General features: G+C 37.3%; 1 protein-coding gene across 1 annotated transcript in view; it reads left to right on the top strand.

Moving 5' to 3' along the window:
- Positions 1–13,123, top strand: part of LOC127677655 (vomeronasal type-2 receptor 26-like) — a 37,907-nt gene extending 24,784 nt beyond the window's left edge. Inside the window, exons 5-6 of the mRNA XM_052172688.1 lie at positions 1,719–1,842; positions 12,231–13,123. Coding sequence (XP_052028648.1) covers positions 1,719–1,842; positions 12,231–13,123 — 1,017 coding nt within the window. The remainder of the gene's footprint in view (positions 1–1,718; positions 1,843–12,230) is intronic.
- Positions 13,124–14,176: the final 1,053 nt, after the last annotated feature.

The raw sequence follows: 14,176 nt of genomic DNA, 5'->3' as shown, positions 1-14,176 counted from the left end.
TTTGATGTAATAAAGGTGTTCTGATGAATTGATGATTTTCTAATTACTGATCATGATTTTAAAGAGCTCCTAAATTGATACAAGTATTCTCAAAGACCCTATAAAATAAAATTTGCAAATAGAGCTCTTTATACCTTCATGTTTCTTGGATTAATTGTGCTAGAAAAAAACAGATTGGAAAAAATTAATTATCAATGAGAAAACATTTATTAAATTATAGATCTAAGAAATATCCCATAGGTGTTCACTGTGGAAAAGCAAGACCATATGAAACTGTTGCTTTTAACTTATAACGAACTGATACAAAGAAAAAATGCTTTGAATTTATATCCTTTCTGCTGTAATTCCTTTTTTTTTTTAACATTTTGTGTATGAGGTAATTTTTTTACATAGATTTTGTAACAGAAAACCTATAAAAACACTGAAAGCAATAATAAAGATTTGGAGTAGCCTCTTTGTGCTTCTCCCACTGTGTGTTTGTTTTTCTGTGCCCTTTGACTTTCTTAATTTCTTTTCTTCCTTTCTTTTTCTCTTTTCTTTTCTTCCTTCCTTCATCAATTCTTTCCTACCTTCCTTCCTTTTCCTTCCTTTCTTCCTTCATTCCTTCCACCCCTCCCTACCTCCCTTTTTCACTGCCTCCCTCTGTCCTTCCTTCCTTCCTTCCTTCCTTCCTTCCTTTCTTTCTTTCTTTCTTTCTTTCTTTCTTTCTTTCTTTCTTTCTTTCTTTCTTTCTTTCTTTCTTTCTTTCTTTCTTTCTTTCTTTCCTTCTTTCTTTCTTTCCTTCCTTCCTTCCTTCCTTCCTTCCCTCCCTCCTTTTTTCTTTCTTTCTTTCTTTCTTTCTTTCTTTCTTTCTTTCTTTCTTTCTTTCTTTCTTTCTTTCTTTCTTTCTTTCTTCCTTCCTTCCTTCCTTCCTTCCTCTCTCCCTCCCTCCTTTCTTCCTTCCCTCCCTCCCTCCCTCCCTCTCTCCCTCTCTCCCTCCTTCCCTCCTTCCTTCCTTCCCTCCTTCCTTCCTTCCCTCCTTCCTTCCTTCCTTCCTTCCTTCCTTCCTTCCTTTCTTTCTTTCTTTCTTTCTTTCTTTCTTTCTTTCTTTCTTTCTTTCTTTCTTTCTTTCTTTCTTTCTTTCTTTCTTTCTTTCTTTCTTTCTTTCTTTTCTGCTGCAGGATGCGTAACCTGCAAGAAGACATCAGCTTTTGGCCCAGGATAAGCAAAACCAATTAATTGTCCAAAGCCATCAGCTCCTACCACCAGAATAGTGATAATTAAATAGCCAGAAGCCATCTTTTATTTAGTTACAGTTTTGTTTTTATTTCTTTTGCTTTTTGTGCTGTTGTGTTTTATTTTCAAGGTTTTGATACTTAGTTGAGTTTTGGGGACTTCAGTCTGTTTTTTTGAGAAAGAACTCAATTTTGGGCAGGTTGAGAGAAGGTGAGGACCTGAACAGAGATGGGAGAAGGGAAGGAGATGATCAAAATATATGAAATAAATAAAATGAAATAAATGAAAGCAAGAAAATCAATCAAACAATGAAATAAAATAAAGCAACAGTTTAAAAAGAGAATTAGGGATAGGGAGAAACAGGCATTTTGGCTTCATACTCTCTAAAAGTCTGATACTTCTTTCTTATAGTACACAGATGTTCTGCTGAAATTTACCATCTCGATGCTAATACTGAATGTCATGAGCTGACTGCCTTTGCTCCTCTCATGTCTCCTATGCAGATTCATTTTTCTCTTTGCAAACAAAGTTGCCCCCTTGGATTTAGAAAAATACCAGTCGGTTGGTATGCAATCTGTTGTTATTACTGTGTCCCATGTCCAGCTGGAGAGATTACAAATGAAACAGGTATTTATAAGATGGTTCTAAATGTGGAAATTTCTAGAAATGGTTCTGAATGTGGAAATAATGCCCCACTAGATAGGGGTGAAAATACAACACCTGAAGACACAGTTATATTTATGTGGCTGACTCTTAATATTTTAAAACAAATTAATGCTTGGATGAGGTGGCAAAGTTCTTAAAGCCGACTCTCAGTATGTGCTTATCTGAGTTCAAGGCAATTCTTATCCACAGAGTGAGTTCCACTACAGCCAGCGCTGAAGAGAGAAACCATGTCTTGAAAAACAAAACAAGCCTTGATCTTAGAGCATAAGCTCTACGGATGTCCTCAATGGTCTTCCCCCATTTCTTTTCTATTAGCTTCAGAGTGTCTAGCTTTATGTGGAGGTCCTTGATCAATTTGGAGTTGAGCTTAGTACAAGGAGATAAGTAAGTATCAATTCGCATTCTTCTGCATGCTGACCTCCAGATGAACCAGCACCATTTTTTGAAAAGGCTTTTTCCAGTGGATATTTTCAGCTCTTTTGTCGAGTATCAAGTGGCCATAGATGTGTGGGTACATTTCTGGATCTTCAATCCTATTCCATTGATCCACCTGCCTGTCACTGTACCAATACCATGTAGTTTTTAACACTATTGCTCTGTAGTATTGCTTGAGGTCAGGGGTACTGATTCCCCCAGAATTTCTTTTGTTGTTGAGAATAGTTTTATCTATCCTGGGTTTTTTGTTATTCCAGCTGAATTTGAGAATTGCTCTTTCTAACTAGCTCTATGAAGAACTGAATTGGGATTTTTATGGTTATTGCATTGAATCTATATATTGCTTTTGGCAAAATGGCCATTTTAGCTATATTAATCCTGCCAATCCATGAGCATGGGAGATTTTTCCATTTTCTGTGGTCTTCTTCCATTTCCTTCTTCAGAGCCTTGAAGTTCTTACAATACAGATCTTTCACTTGTTGATCAGAGTCACACCAAGGTACTTTATACTGCTTGTGGCTATTGTGAAGGGTGTCATTTCCCTAATTTCTTTCTCAGCCTGCTTATCCTTTGAGTATATGAAGGCTACTCATTTGCTTGAGTTGATTTTATAACCTGCCACTTTCTCTTCATTTAGTTTGATGTTGGCTACCAGTTTGCTGTATATTGCTTTTACTATGTTTAAGTATGGGCCTTGAATTCCTGTTCTTTCCAAGACTTTAAGCATGAAAGGATGCTGAATTTTATTCAATGAAATGACAATGTGGTTTTTTTCTTTGAGTTTGTTTATGTAGTGGATTGCATTGATGGATTTCTGTATATTGAACCATCCCTAGATCCTTGGGACAAAACCTACTTGATCATGGTAGATGATTGTTTTTATGTGTTCTTGGATTCGGTTGGCAAGAATTTTATTGAGTATTTTTGCATTGATGTTCATCAGGGAAATTGGTTCTCTTTCTTTGTTGGATCTTTGTGTGGTCGTGGTATCACTATAATTGTGGCTGTGTAGAAGGAGTTGGGTAGTGTTTCTTCCATTTTTATTTTGTGGAATAGTTTGAAGAGTATTGGTGTTAGGTCTTCTTTGAAGGTCTGATAGAATACTGCACTGAAACCATCTGGTCCTGTCCTTTTTTTGGTTAGAAGACTTTCTATGACCCCATCTATTTCTTTAAGGGTTGTGGGACTTTTTAGATGATCTATTTGGTCCTGATTTAATTTTGGTATTTGGTATCTGTCTAGTAAATTGTCCATGTCCTCCAGATTCTCCAGTTGTGTTGAGTATAGGCTTTTATAGTAGGATCTGATTATTTTTTTGAATTTCCTCACTTTCTGTTGTTATATCCCCCTTTTCATTTCTAATTTTAATTTGGATACTTTCTCTGTGCCCTTTGTTCAGGCTTGCTAAGTGTTTATCTATCTTGTTGATTTTCTCAAAGAACCAGATCCTGGATTCATTGATTCTTTGTATGGTTCTCTTTGTTTTCACTCGATTGATTTTAGCCCTGAGTGGGATCTCATGAAATTACAGTTTCTGTAAGGTAAAGAAAACCATCAAAAGGACAAATCGGCAATCAACAAATTGGGAAAAGATCTTCACCAACCCTACATCTGATAGAGGGCTAATATCCAGTATATACTAAGAACTCAAGAAGTTAGACCCCAGAAAGCCAAATAACCCTATTAAAAATGGGGTACAGAGCTAAACAAAGAATTTTCCCCCTAAGAACTTCGGATGGCTGAGAAGCATCTTAAAAAATGCACAACTTCATTAGTCATTAGGAAAATGCAATTCAAAACAACCCTGAGATTTCACCTTATACCAGTCTGAATGGCTAAGATTAAAAATTCAGGAGTCAGCAAGTATTCCATGATGTAGACAAAGAGGAACATGCCTCCACTGCTGGTGGGATTGCAAATTGGTATAACCACTCTGGAAATCAGTCTGGTGGTTCCTCAGAAAACTGGGCACATCACTGCCAGAGGATCCTGCTATACCACTCCTGGGCATATACCCAGAGGATTCCCCAGCAGGTAATGAGGATACGTGCTCCACTATTTTCATAGCAGCCCTATTTATAATAGCCAGAAGCTGGAAAGAACCCAGGTATCCCTCAACGGAAGAATGGATGCAGAAAAATGTGGTATATGTGGTATACACAATGTAGTACTATTCAGCCATTAGAAGCAATGAATTCATGAAATTCTTATACAAATGGATGGAGCTGGAGAACATCATACTAAGTGAGGTAACCCAGTCTCAAAAGATTAATCATGGTAAGCACTCACTAATTAGTGGATATTAGCCTTGAAAATTGGAATACCCAAAACATAATCCACAAATTAAATGATGTACAAGAAGAATTCAGGAGTGGCCTGGTTCTGGAAATTCTCAGTGTAGCAGTATAGGGCAAAACCAGAACAGGGAAGTGGGATGGGGTGGATGGGAGAACAGGGGGAGGGATGCAGGCTTATGGGACTTTCGGGGAGTGGGGGCCAGAAAAAGGAAAATCATTTGAAATGTAAATAAAAAATATATCAAATAAAAAAATAAAAAAGAAAAAGAAAACAAAAAACAATGAAAAACATTGATCTCAACCCAGTCATTTTTGTTATTGATATATATTTATCTGTTTGTTTTATTTGCTATGCTGTGTGTATTGATCTCAAACTCCTGGGTTCCAGCAATCCCACAGGCTGAGCCTCCTGGTGACTATGACCACAGGAGTGTTCTCCTGTATCTGGTCCAGCTTTGTCTTCTGCACATCTGCTTGGAGTTTAAGTTTCTTTTCTTTGGTTTCCTGTTTTTCACTACTGATTCTACTATAGCTAGAGCAGTATTAATGGGTAAGGTTAGTGCTCTGTGTATACTATAAACAGCTAGTACTCCCTGTACACCCTAAACTATGAGGTGCATTATAGAGCATGACCTTATGTCATGCTTACAATAAATATTAATATAAGCAATATTTTTATTTACATGGAAATAAGACTTTTGAGAAAATATATAAAGTGCTAAAGTCATAAAACCTAGAGTCAGTTGAGACAAAATACAGACTTGTCAAGTGAGAGCAACTGCTGAAAAGAATGTATCAGAGTGACATTGATGGCAAATACATTTTCTGGAACCCTGGGACACTGGGACACTGGGACACTGGGACACTGGGACACTGGGACACTGGGACCCAGGGTTTACTTCCTATGGTGAATTGTAGAAACTCCATCATAACAATTTGTTTATGATTAAATACATATATCCTGTATGAACTAAAAGGTTGCCTTTGAAATACTTTGATTCTTGAGGGAGCTGTCATTATGCATTCCTTGGTATGGTAAGCCAGCATCGGGTCACAGTATAAACAAGCACTGAGAGATCTCAGAGGATGAATGATTTGTGGGGCTGTGAGTGATGTGAGGCTGTGAGTGATATGAAGGGCTGTGAGTGATGTGCAGGGCTGTGAGTGATGTGCAGGGCTGTGAGTGATGTGTGGGACTGTGAGTGATGTGCAGGGAGGAATCTGAGTGATTTGCAAGTTTACATTTACTGAAAATAAGTGTTTTAATTGGGTGATATCTTTCTAGTTTACTAAAATTTCTGAGAATAATATTTCTACCATCATCATATTTTTAACACATTTTTGTGCTGGGAGTAGAACCTAAAGCTTTATATGCAGCCCTAGATTCAACTGTATCCACAGATCATGCCATTGTCACCATAAAATTTTTTCTAGTGGTAAATTCTAATCTGATTTTACTCTAGGATATTAAAGAACTTGTCAGAAACAAGAGTTTTTCACCCTAAGAAAAACCATTCACCTAAAATGTATTGCCTTCAGCATTATTTCTAGAACAATGATACATCCTTGGATAAAAAACAAAATGAAAGAATCAAAAGAAAATATTACTGTTCCTAAACATAGATGACAGTAAATGCTAGAGAGTTTTAGTTTCTAGGTGTTCCTGTTAGAGACCTGCTCTGACAATCTAGTTCTCTCTTGGAGGTAGCTGAGGTGGTAAAGAGTTGAGTGGTGGTGGATGGAGAGCAAGTCTTGGCTTGTGAGATATTTATAGATGCTTTTCAATAATGAAATATTTACCTGACTTAAGTTTAAGTTACTTTGCAGTAGTACCTGGCCTGCCTCTCAGTTCTTCTAGGGGCCAGAAACTATAGCCTCTGGCATTTAGAACCTCATAATAAAAGCGTTGGGGATTATGTAAAGTAGCCTTCCTTCTTATCTCTGCATCAACTTGGAGGCTGAGACTTGGAGCCTGCTAAGGAAAGTCTCTGGAAGAAAAAGGGACACTTTGAAACGCGATTTTAATATTTATTTCCAAGTTCATCTCCAAATAATTCTCTACTCCAAAAACTCTCTCATTAAAAATATCTTCCCAATTTCTAAGTTCCTTTTTAATATCTAAGATCTCTTATAATCTCTAAGTTATTCTACTGTGCTGTTCTTCTCCTTCCAGTCTTGTTCTCACCTCCTGCTTTGATATAGTATTGGCCTCCAAGGTATTCATTACTAGTGTTTTGCACTATTTCTAGGCAAATAAAGTACATGATTTTTTTCAACCAAGTCCTTTTTTACAGAAGTTCATTAAAGTACAAACATAAATTAAAATATTCATTTGAATAAGAAGTTTACAAGATAGATTGTTTACATATGTATCCATTAAAATGCAACATATTTTATCTGTCTTTAGCACCACAGGTTCATTGAAATTTAAAATGCATAATTTTTATTAGATATATTCTTTATTTTCATTTCAAATATTGTCCCCTTTCCTGTTTCCCCCCTCACCTGAAAATCCCATAAGCCATGTCCTCTTCCCCAATCAACCCTCCCCTGCTTCCCTGTCCTGGGATTCCTCTACACTACTGCATTAAATCTTTCCAGGACCAAGGGCCTCTCCTCCCTTTGGTATCTAACAAGGCCAGCCTCTGCTACCTACATCTGGAGTTGTGGGTAACTCCATTTGTATTCTTTCATTGATGGTTTTCTCCCTGGGGCCTCTGGGAGTACTGGATGACTCATATTGTTATTCCTCATGTGGCACTAGAAAGGCTGGCTGAGAGTGTTCCTTTCTGTATTTGTCAGGCACTAGGAGAGCCTCCCAGGTGATAGGTATATCATGCTCCAGTCAGCGAGCACTTGTGGGCAGCCACAATAGTGTCTGGGTTGTGTGACTGTGTATAGGATGGACACCTGGGTGGGGTAGTCTCTGGATGGTCTTTCCCTCAGACTCTGCTCCAATTTTTGTCTCTGTATCTCCTTCTGTGGGTATGTTTTCTTCTTTCTATAAAGGACCCAAAAATCCATATTTGGTTCTTCCTCCTTATTGGGCATGATTTGATATGTGAAATGTGTCTTGGGTATTCCAAGCTTCTGGGCTAATATCCATTTATCAGTGAATGCATACCATGAGTGTTATTCTGTGACTGGATTGCATCACTAAGAATGATATTTTCCAATTTCATACACTGGTTTAAGAATTTCATAAATTCATTGTTTTTAATGGCTGAATAGCACTCCATTGTGTATATAGAACACATTTTCTGTATCTATTCCTCTGTTGGGGGACAGCTTGGTTCTTTCCAGCTTCTGGCTATTATAAATAGGACTTCTATGAACATAGTAGAGCATGTGTTCTTATTACATGCTGTATAATCCTCTGGGTATATGCCCAGGAGTGGTATAGCAGAGTCCTCCAGTAGTAGTATTATGCCCAGTTTTTTGAGTAACCACCAAACTAATTTCCAGAGTGGTAATACCTCTTTGCAATCCCACCAGTAGTGGAGGAGTGTTCCTTTTTCTCCACAACCTCTCCAGCACCTGCTGTCCCCTTAGTTTTTGATCTTAGCCATCCTGACCAGTGTGAGGTGAAATCTCAGTGCTATTTTGATTTGCATTTCCCTGATGAAAAAGCATGTTGAACATTTATTTAGGTGCTTCTCAGCCGTACAATATACCTCAGTTGAAAATTCTTTGTTTAGCTCTTTACCCCATTTTTTACCAGTGTTATTTGGTTCTCTGGACTAACATCTTGAGTTCTTTGTATATATTGGATATTAGCCCTCTGTCTAATGTAAGGTTGGTAAAGATCTTTGTTAATTTGGATACTGTCTCTGTGCCCTCTGATTAGTATGGCGTACCATTTATCTATCTTTGTTGATTTTTTTCAAAGAGCCAGCTCCTAGTTTTGTTGATTCATTGTATGGTTCTTTTTGTTTAAACTTCGTTGATTTTGGCCCTGAGTTTGATGATTTCCTGCCTTCTACTCTTCTTCACTGTATTAGCTTCTTTCTTTTCCAGAGTTTTCAGGTGTGCCATTAAGAAGCTAGTGTATACTCTCTACAGTTTCTTTTTGGAGGCACTCAGGGTTATAGGTTTTCCTCTTAGGACTGCTTTCATTGTGTCCCATAAGTTTGGGAATTTCGTGCCTTCATTTTCATTAAATTCTGATAAGTCTTTAATTTCTAACCTTATTTCTTCCTTGACCAAGGTATAATTGAGTAGAACATTGTTCATCTTCCATGTTTATATGGGCTTTCTGTTTTTTTTTGTTGCTATTGAAGACCAGTCTTAATCTGTAGTTATCTGATAGGAGGCATGGAATCACTTCAATCTTCTCATATCTGTTGAGGTCTGTTTTGTGACCAATTATGTGGTCAATTTTGAAGAAGATACCATAAGGTGGTGAGAAGAAGGTCTATTCTTATGATTTAGGTTGAAATGTTATATAGATATCTTTTAAATCCATTTGGTACAAAACTTCAATTTGTTTCACTGTGTCTCTGATAATTTGTGTTCCCTGATTGAGGAGAGTGGAGTGTTAAAATCACCCACAATCATTGTGTGAGGTGCAATGTGTGCTTTGGGGTTTAGTAAAGTTTCTTTTATGACTGAGTGTGCCCTTTAGAGTATATATGTTCAGAATTGAGAGTTCTTCTTGGCAGAGTTTTCTTTTGATGAGTATGAAGTGTCCTTCCGTGTCTTTTATGATGACTTTAGGTTGAAAGTTGATTTTTTCTTGTATTAGAATGGCTACTCAAGCTTATTTCCTCGGACCATTTTCTTGGAAAATTATTTTCCAGCCTTCTACTCTGAGGTAGTGTTTTTCTTTGACAACATGGTAGGTTTCCTGTATGCCATAAAATTTGGGGTCCTGTTTATGTATCCAGTCTTTTAGTCTCTGTCTTTTTATTGGGCAATTGAGTCCATTGATTTTAAGAGATATTAAGGAATAGTGATTGTTGTTTTCTGTTTATTTTTGATGTTATTTTTATGTTTGTGTGGGTATCTTCTTTAGGGTTTGTTGAAATTAGATTACTATGTTGCTTTTTGCAGGATGTAGTTGCCCTTGTTGTATGGTCATTTTTGACTTATTATCCTTTTTAGGGCTGGATTTGAGGAAAGACATTGTGTAAATTTGGTTTTATCATGGAATATCTTGGTTTCTCCATGTATAGTGATTGAGAGTTTTGCTGGGTATAGTAGTCTGGGCTGGCATTTGTGTTCTTGTAGAGTCTGTGTGAGATCTGCTCAGGATCTTCTGGTTTTCATGGTCTCTGGAAAGAAGTCTGATGTAATTCTGATAGTTCTTCCTTTATATGCTACTTGGCCTTTTTCTCTTACTGCTTTAATATTCTTTCTTTGTTTAGTACATTTGGGGTTTTGATTTTTATGTGATGGGAGGTATTTCTGCCCTGGTGCAGCCTGTTTCAAGTTCTGTAAGCTCCTTGTCTGCCCATGGGTTTCTCTTTCTTTTGATTAGGGAAGAGCTCTTTAATTTTGTTGAAGATTTTTACTGACCCTTTAAGTTGTAAATCTTCACTCTCTTCTATACCTATAATCCTTAGGTTTGGTCTTCCCATTGTGTCCTGGATTTCCTGGGTGTTTTGGGTTACAAGCTTTTTTCATTTTGCATTTTCTTTGACTGTTGAGTCAATGTTTTCTATGGGATCTTCAGCACCTCAGATTCTTTCCTCCATCTCCTGTATTCTATTGTTGAAGTTTGCATCTATGGCACCTGATTTCTTTCCAAGTTTTGTATGTCCAAAGTTGTCTCCCTTTATCATTTATTAGTTGTTTCTACTTCCTTTGTAGATCCTGGATGGTTTTGTTCAGTTCCTTGATTTGTTTGTTTGCATTCTCCTCTAATTTTTTAAGGGATTTTTGTGTTTCCTCTATCAGGACTTCTGCCTATTGACCCTTATTCTCTTGTATGTCTTTAAGTGATTTTTGTATTTCTTCTTTATGGGCTTCTAGGTATTGACCCATGTTCTCTTGTATTTCTTCAAGCGGTTTTGTGTTTCCTTTTAAAGGGCTTCTACCTGTTGACTCATGTTCTCTTGTTTTTTCTTTTTTTTCTATATTTTTTGTTTACATTCCAAATGATTTCCCCTTTCTCAGTTCCCCCCTCAACATATGTTCCATAAGGCTTCTTCTCTCCAACCATTCTCCAATCAACTCCCTTTTTTTTTCTCTGTCCTGGTACTCCCTTACAATGCTAGATGAAGCCTTTCCAGAATCAGGGCCCTCTCCTTATTTCTTCAGGGGAGTCATTTGTTATGCTAATTGTGTCTTGGGTATTTAGAGCTTCTGGGCTAATTAATATCCACTTATCAGAGATTGCATTCCATGTGTATTCTTTTGTGATTGGGTTACCTCATTTAGGATGATATTTTCCAGTTTCAACCATTTGCATAAAAATTTAATGGATTCATTGTTTTTAATTGTTGAGTAGTATTTCATTGTGTAAATATATCACATCTTCTGTATCCATTCCTCCACTGAGGGACACCTGGGTTCTTTCCAGCTTCTGGCTATTTTTAATAAGGCTGCTATGAATATAATGGAGTATGTGCCTTATTGCATGCTGGGGAATTCTCTGGGTATATGCCCAGGAGAGGTGTAACAGGATCCTCCAGAAGTGTCATGTCTAGTGTTCTTAGGAACCACCAGATTGATTTCCATAGAGGTTGTACCATCTTAAAATCCCACCATCAGTGCAGGAGTGTTCCTCTTTCTCCACATGCTTTCCAAACACCTGCGTCTCCAGAGTTTTTAACCTTAGCCATACTGACTGGTGTGAGGTGAAATCTCAGGGTTGTTTTGATTTTCATTTCCCTGAAGACTAATGATGTTGAACATTCCTTAAGGTGCTTCTCAGCCATTTGAATTTCTTCAGGTGAAAATTATTTGTTTAGATCTGTACCCCGTTTTTTAATAGGGTCATTTGACTCATGTTCTCCTGTACTTCTTTAATGGAGTTACTTATGTCCTTCTTGAAATTCTGTATCAGCATCATCTGTTTGTTTGTTTCAAATATGTGTTCCTGCTCATGCTATGGTCGATGGCTCTATATTGATATACATACAGGTAGCATGATGTGAACACAGTGGGGAAAAAGAAACCAAAATAGAAATAAAGTTGGGATAAAGAATTATTGGAGGGGCAAAGAGAAGTAGCTGCAGGGGAAGGAGGGTAGATTTGATTAAAATACATGATATGCATATATGATGTTCTCAAGTAATAAACAATATTTACTAAACAAATGGAACAAAGAGAAAAATATTAAACTCTCAAAGTCAACTTTTACTTTCTTTCATAAACAAATATAATTTTCATATTGTCTGATTTCCTCTCAACATCATTTCAACATTTCTCATTCTCTCATATTGTTCAAGTCCACTCATGTTCTGAATATATTATGTATACAGTATATCTGTATTTTTCTCTCAGAAAAAAATAACTTATTCATTAAATGTTTTTCAATATCTTGTTTCAGTGAATATATCCACAGACATTTTCTAGGGAATTCAACTATTTCTCTGTGCAAGATATAGGTGTTATAGGTACATTTGGAAATTTATGGGTTGAATGTCATAAAACAATCTGCCTCATTTTCAGGTATGGATCAATGCTTCAAATGTCCTGAAGATCAGTATTCAAATAAGCGGAGGAATCAATGTCTCCCTAAAATTATAGCATTTTTATCGCATGAAGATACTCTGGGAATGGTTTTGGTCTCTGTGGCCATTAGTTTATCTGCCTTTTCAGCCATGATTTTAGGATTATTCATTCGCTATCGAGACACAGCCATTGTCAGAGCAAATAACAGAAACCTCAGTTATGTCCTCCTTGTTTCTTTAATGCTCTGTTTCTTTTGCTCATTGACATTCATTGGGCAACCCAGAACACTCACTTGTGTCTTAAGACAAATGATTTTTGGGGTTGTATTTTCTGTTGCTGTTTCTGCTATCTTGGCAAAGACCTTCATTGTGGTCATGGCCTTCAAAGTCATCAAACCAGGAAGCACCTTACAAATGTGGATGGTGACCCGACTCTCAAATGCTATAGTCTGCTGTGGTTCCATCATTCAAGTGTGCATCTGTGCAGTCTGGCTGGGAACATATCCTCCCTTCCCTGATGTTGACATGCAATCAGAGTATGGACAAATCATCCTCTTGTGTAATGAGGGTTCCACTCTTGCTTTCTATTGTGTTCTGGGGTACTTGGGCTTTCTGGCCAGTCTCAGCTTGCTTATTGCTTTTCTGGCTAGAAGGCTACCTGACACCTTCAATGAGGCAAAAACAATCACATTCAGCATGATGGTTTTCTGTAGTGTGTGGATTTCTTTTATACCCACTTACCTGAGCTCCACAGGCAAAACCATGGTAGCTGTGGAAATCTTTTCAATTCTGGCCTCCAGTGCTGGTTTACTGGGATGTATGTTTCTTCCCAAATGCTATGTGATCCTACTGAGGTCAGGTGGCCATTCCAGAAAGAAGTTCTTTAAATGACTTCTTTAAGACAAAGGAATTCATTGTGATTTGTGTAAAATGATTCATGTCAGAATATTCAAAAGACTGGTGTGAAGCCAATGCATTCCACCAAACAATGGCATCTGTATTTTAATCACCAGTCCCTGCAATCCTTGGAGCCAACTAGACACCATGAACCCAGTTATCAAAGGTTAGAGAGTTGCCAACTAGATGTGACTTTAGGTGTGTCTACTAGATGTTTCTTTCAATCACAGTTGTTGGATTTTTTCATTATTTAAACAATGTAACAGGACTGGGAAGGCTAAGTTTCTGATGGTAAATATGGGCATGGAGAAGCTATATGAGGCCAGGGATTCAACAGGTCACAGAGAATCATAGAACTTTATATCCTAGGCTATGTCGTTTTCAGGTATTTTCTTTTATCTAGCTAAAGACTTGTTTTAAACATGATTACTAGACCAGGCCCAGTTCAAACTAAAGTTGGACCTTGCAACATTGGGAGAAATTATTGTTCAACCATCGTCAAAGCCTGCACAGAAAAGACTACTTAGCCAAAGTGGTTTTCATTATGTTTGGAACCAGGCTTATTTATATATTCCTTACTTTTAAAATCAAGAGTTTGTTTGCACACAGTAATGTTGGATATGACCCCGTCTTAAGATCAAGAAACATTTAGGTATTTCAAGTCTACCTTGTCTCTCAGTTATTGCTTATCCTTCACTTATGCAAATTTATGTCATATTAGACTGAGTTGCTTTTATTTGGCCATAAAAGCAGGACAGAAGTTCCCATTGGAATCATCTTTGATAGAGGTATAGTAAAGTTTGTTCCAAAGATATTACTTGATGGACATAGAAATACTTGGATTCAAAGTGTCTGAAAATGTGTACTCATGGGGTTTTACTATCTTAAAGAGGAAGACATCCCACTCTAAAACGCTGCCAGGCATATGGACACTATGAGTATAAAGAAATCCCTGTTTCCTAGAGACAGTTTCTCTGTTGAAGCCATGTACCATAGTGTTGTAAGGCAAGCACAGCCCAGGGCATTTCCAAGTGGATGGCAGGAATC

This window comes from Apodemus sylvaticus, chromosome 2 (assembly GCF_947179515.1).
Source record: "Apodemus sylvaticus chromosome 2, mApoSyl1.1, whole genome shotgun sequence".
Classification (NCBI taxonomy): Eukaryota; Metazoa; Chordata; class Mammalia; order Rodentia; family Muridae; genus Apodemus; species Apodemus sylvaticus.
This window is presented reverse-complemented; position numbering and strand designations above follow the sequence as displayed.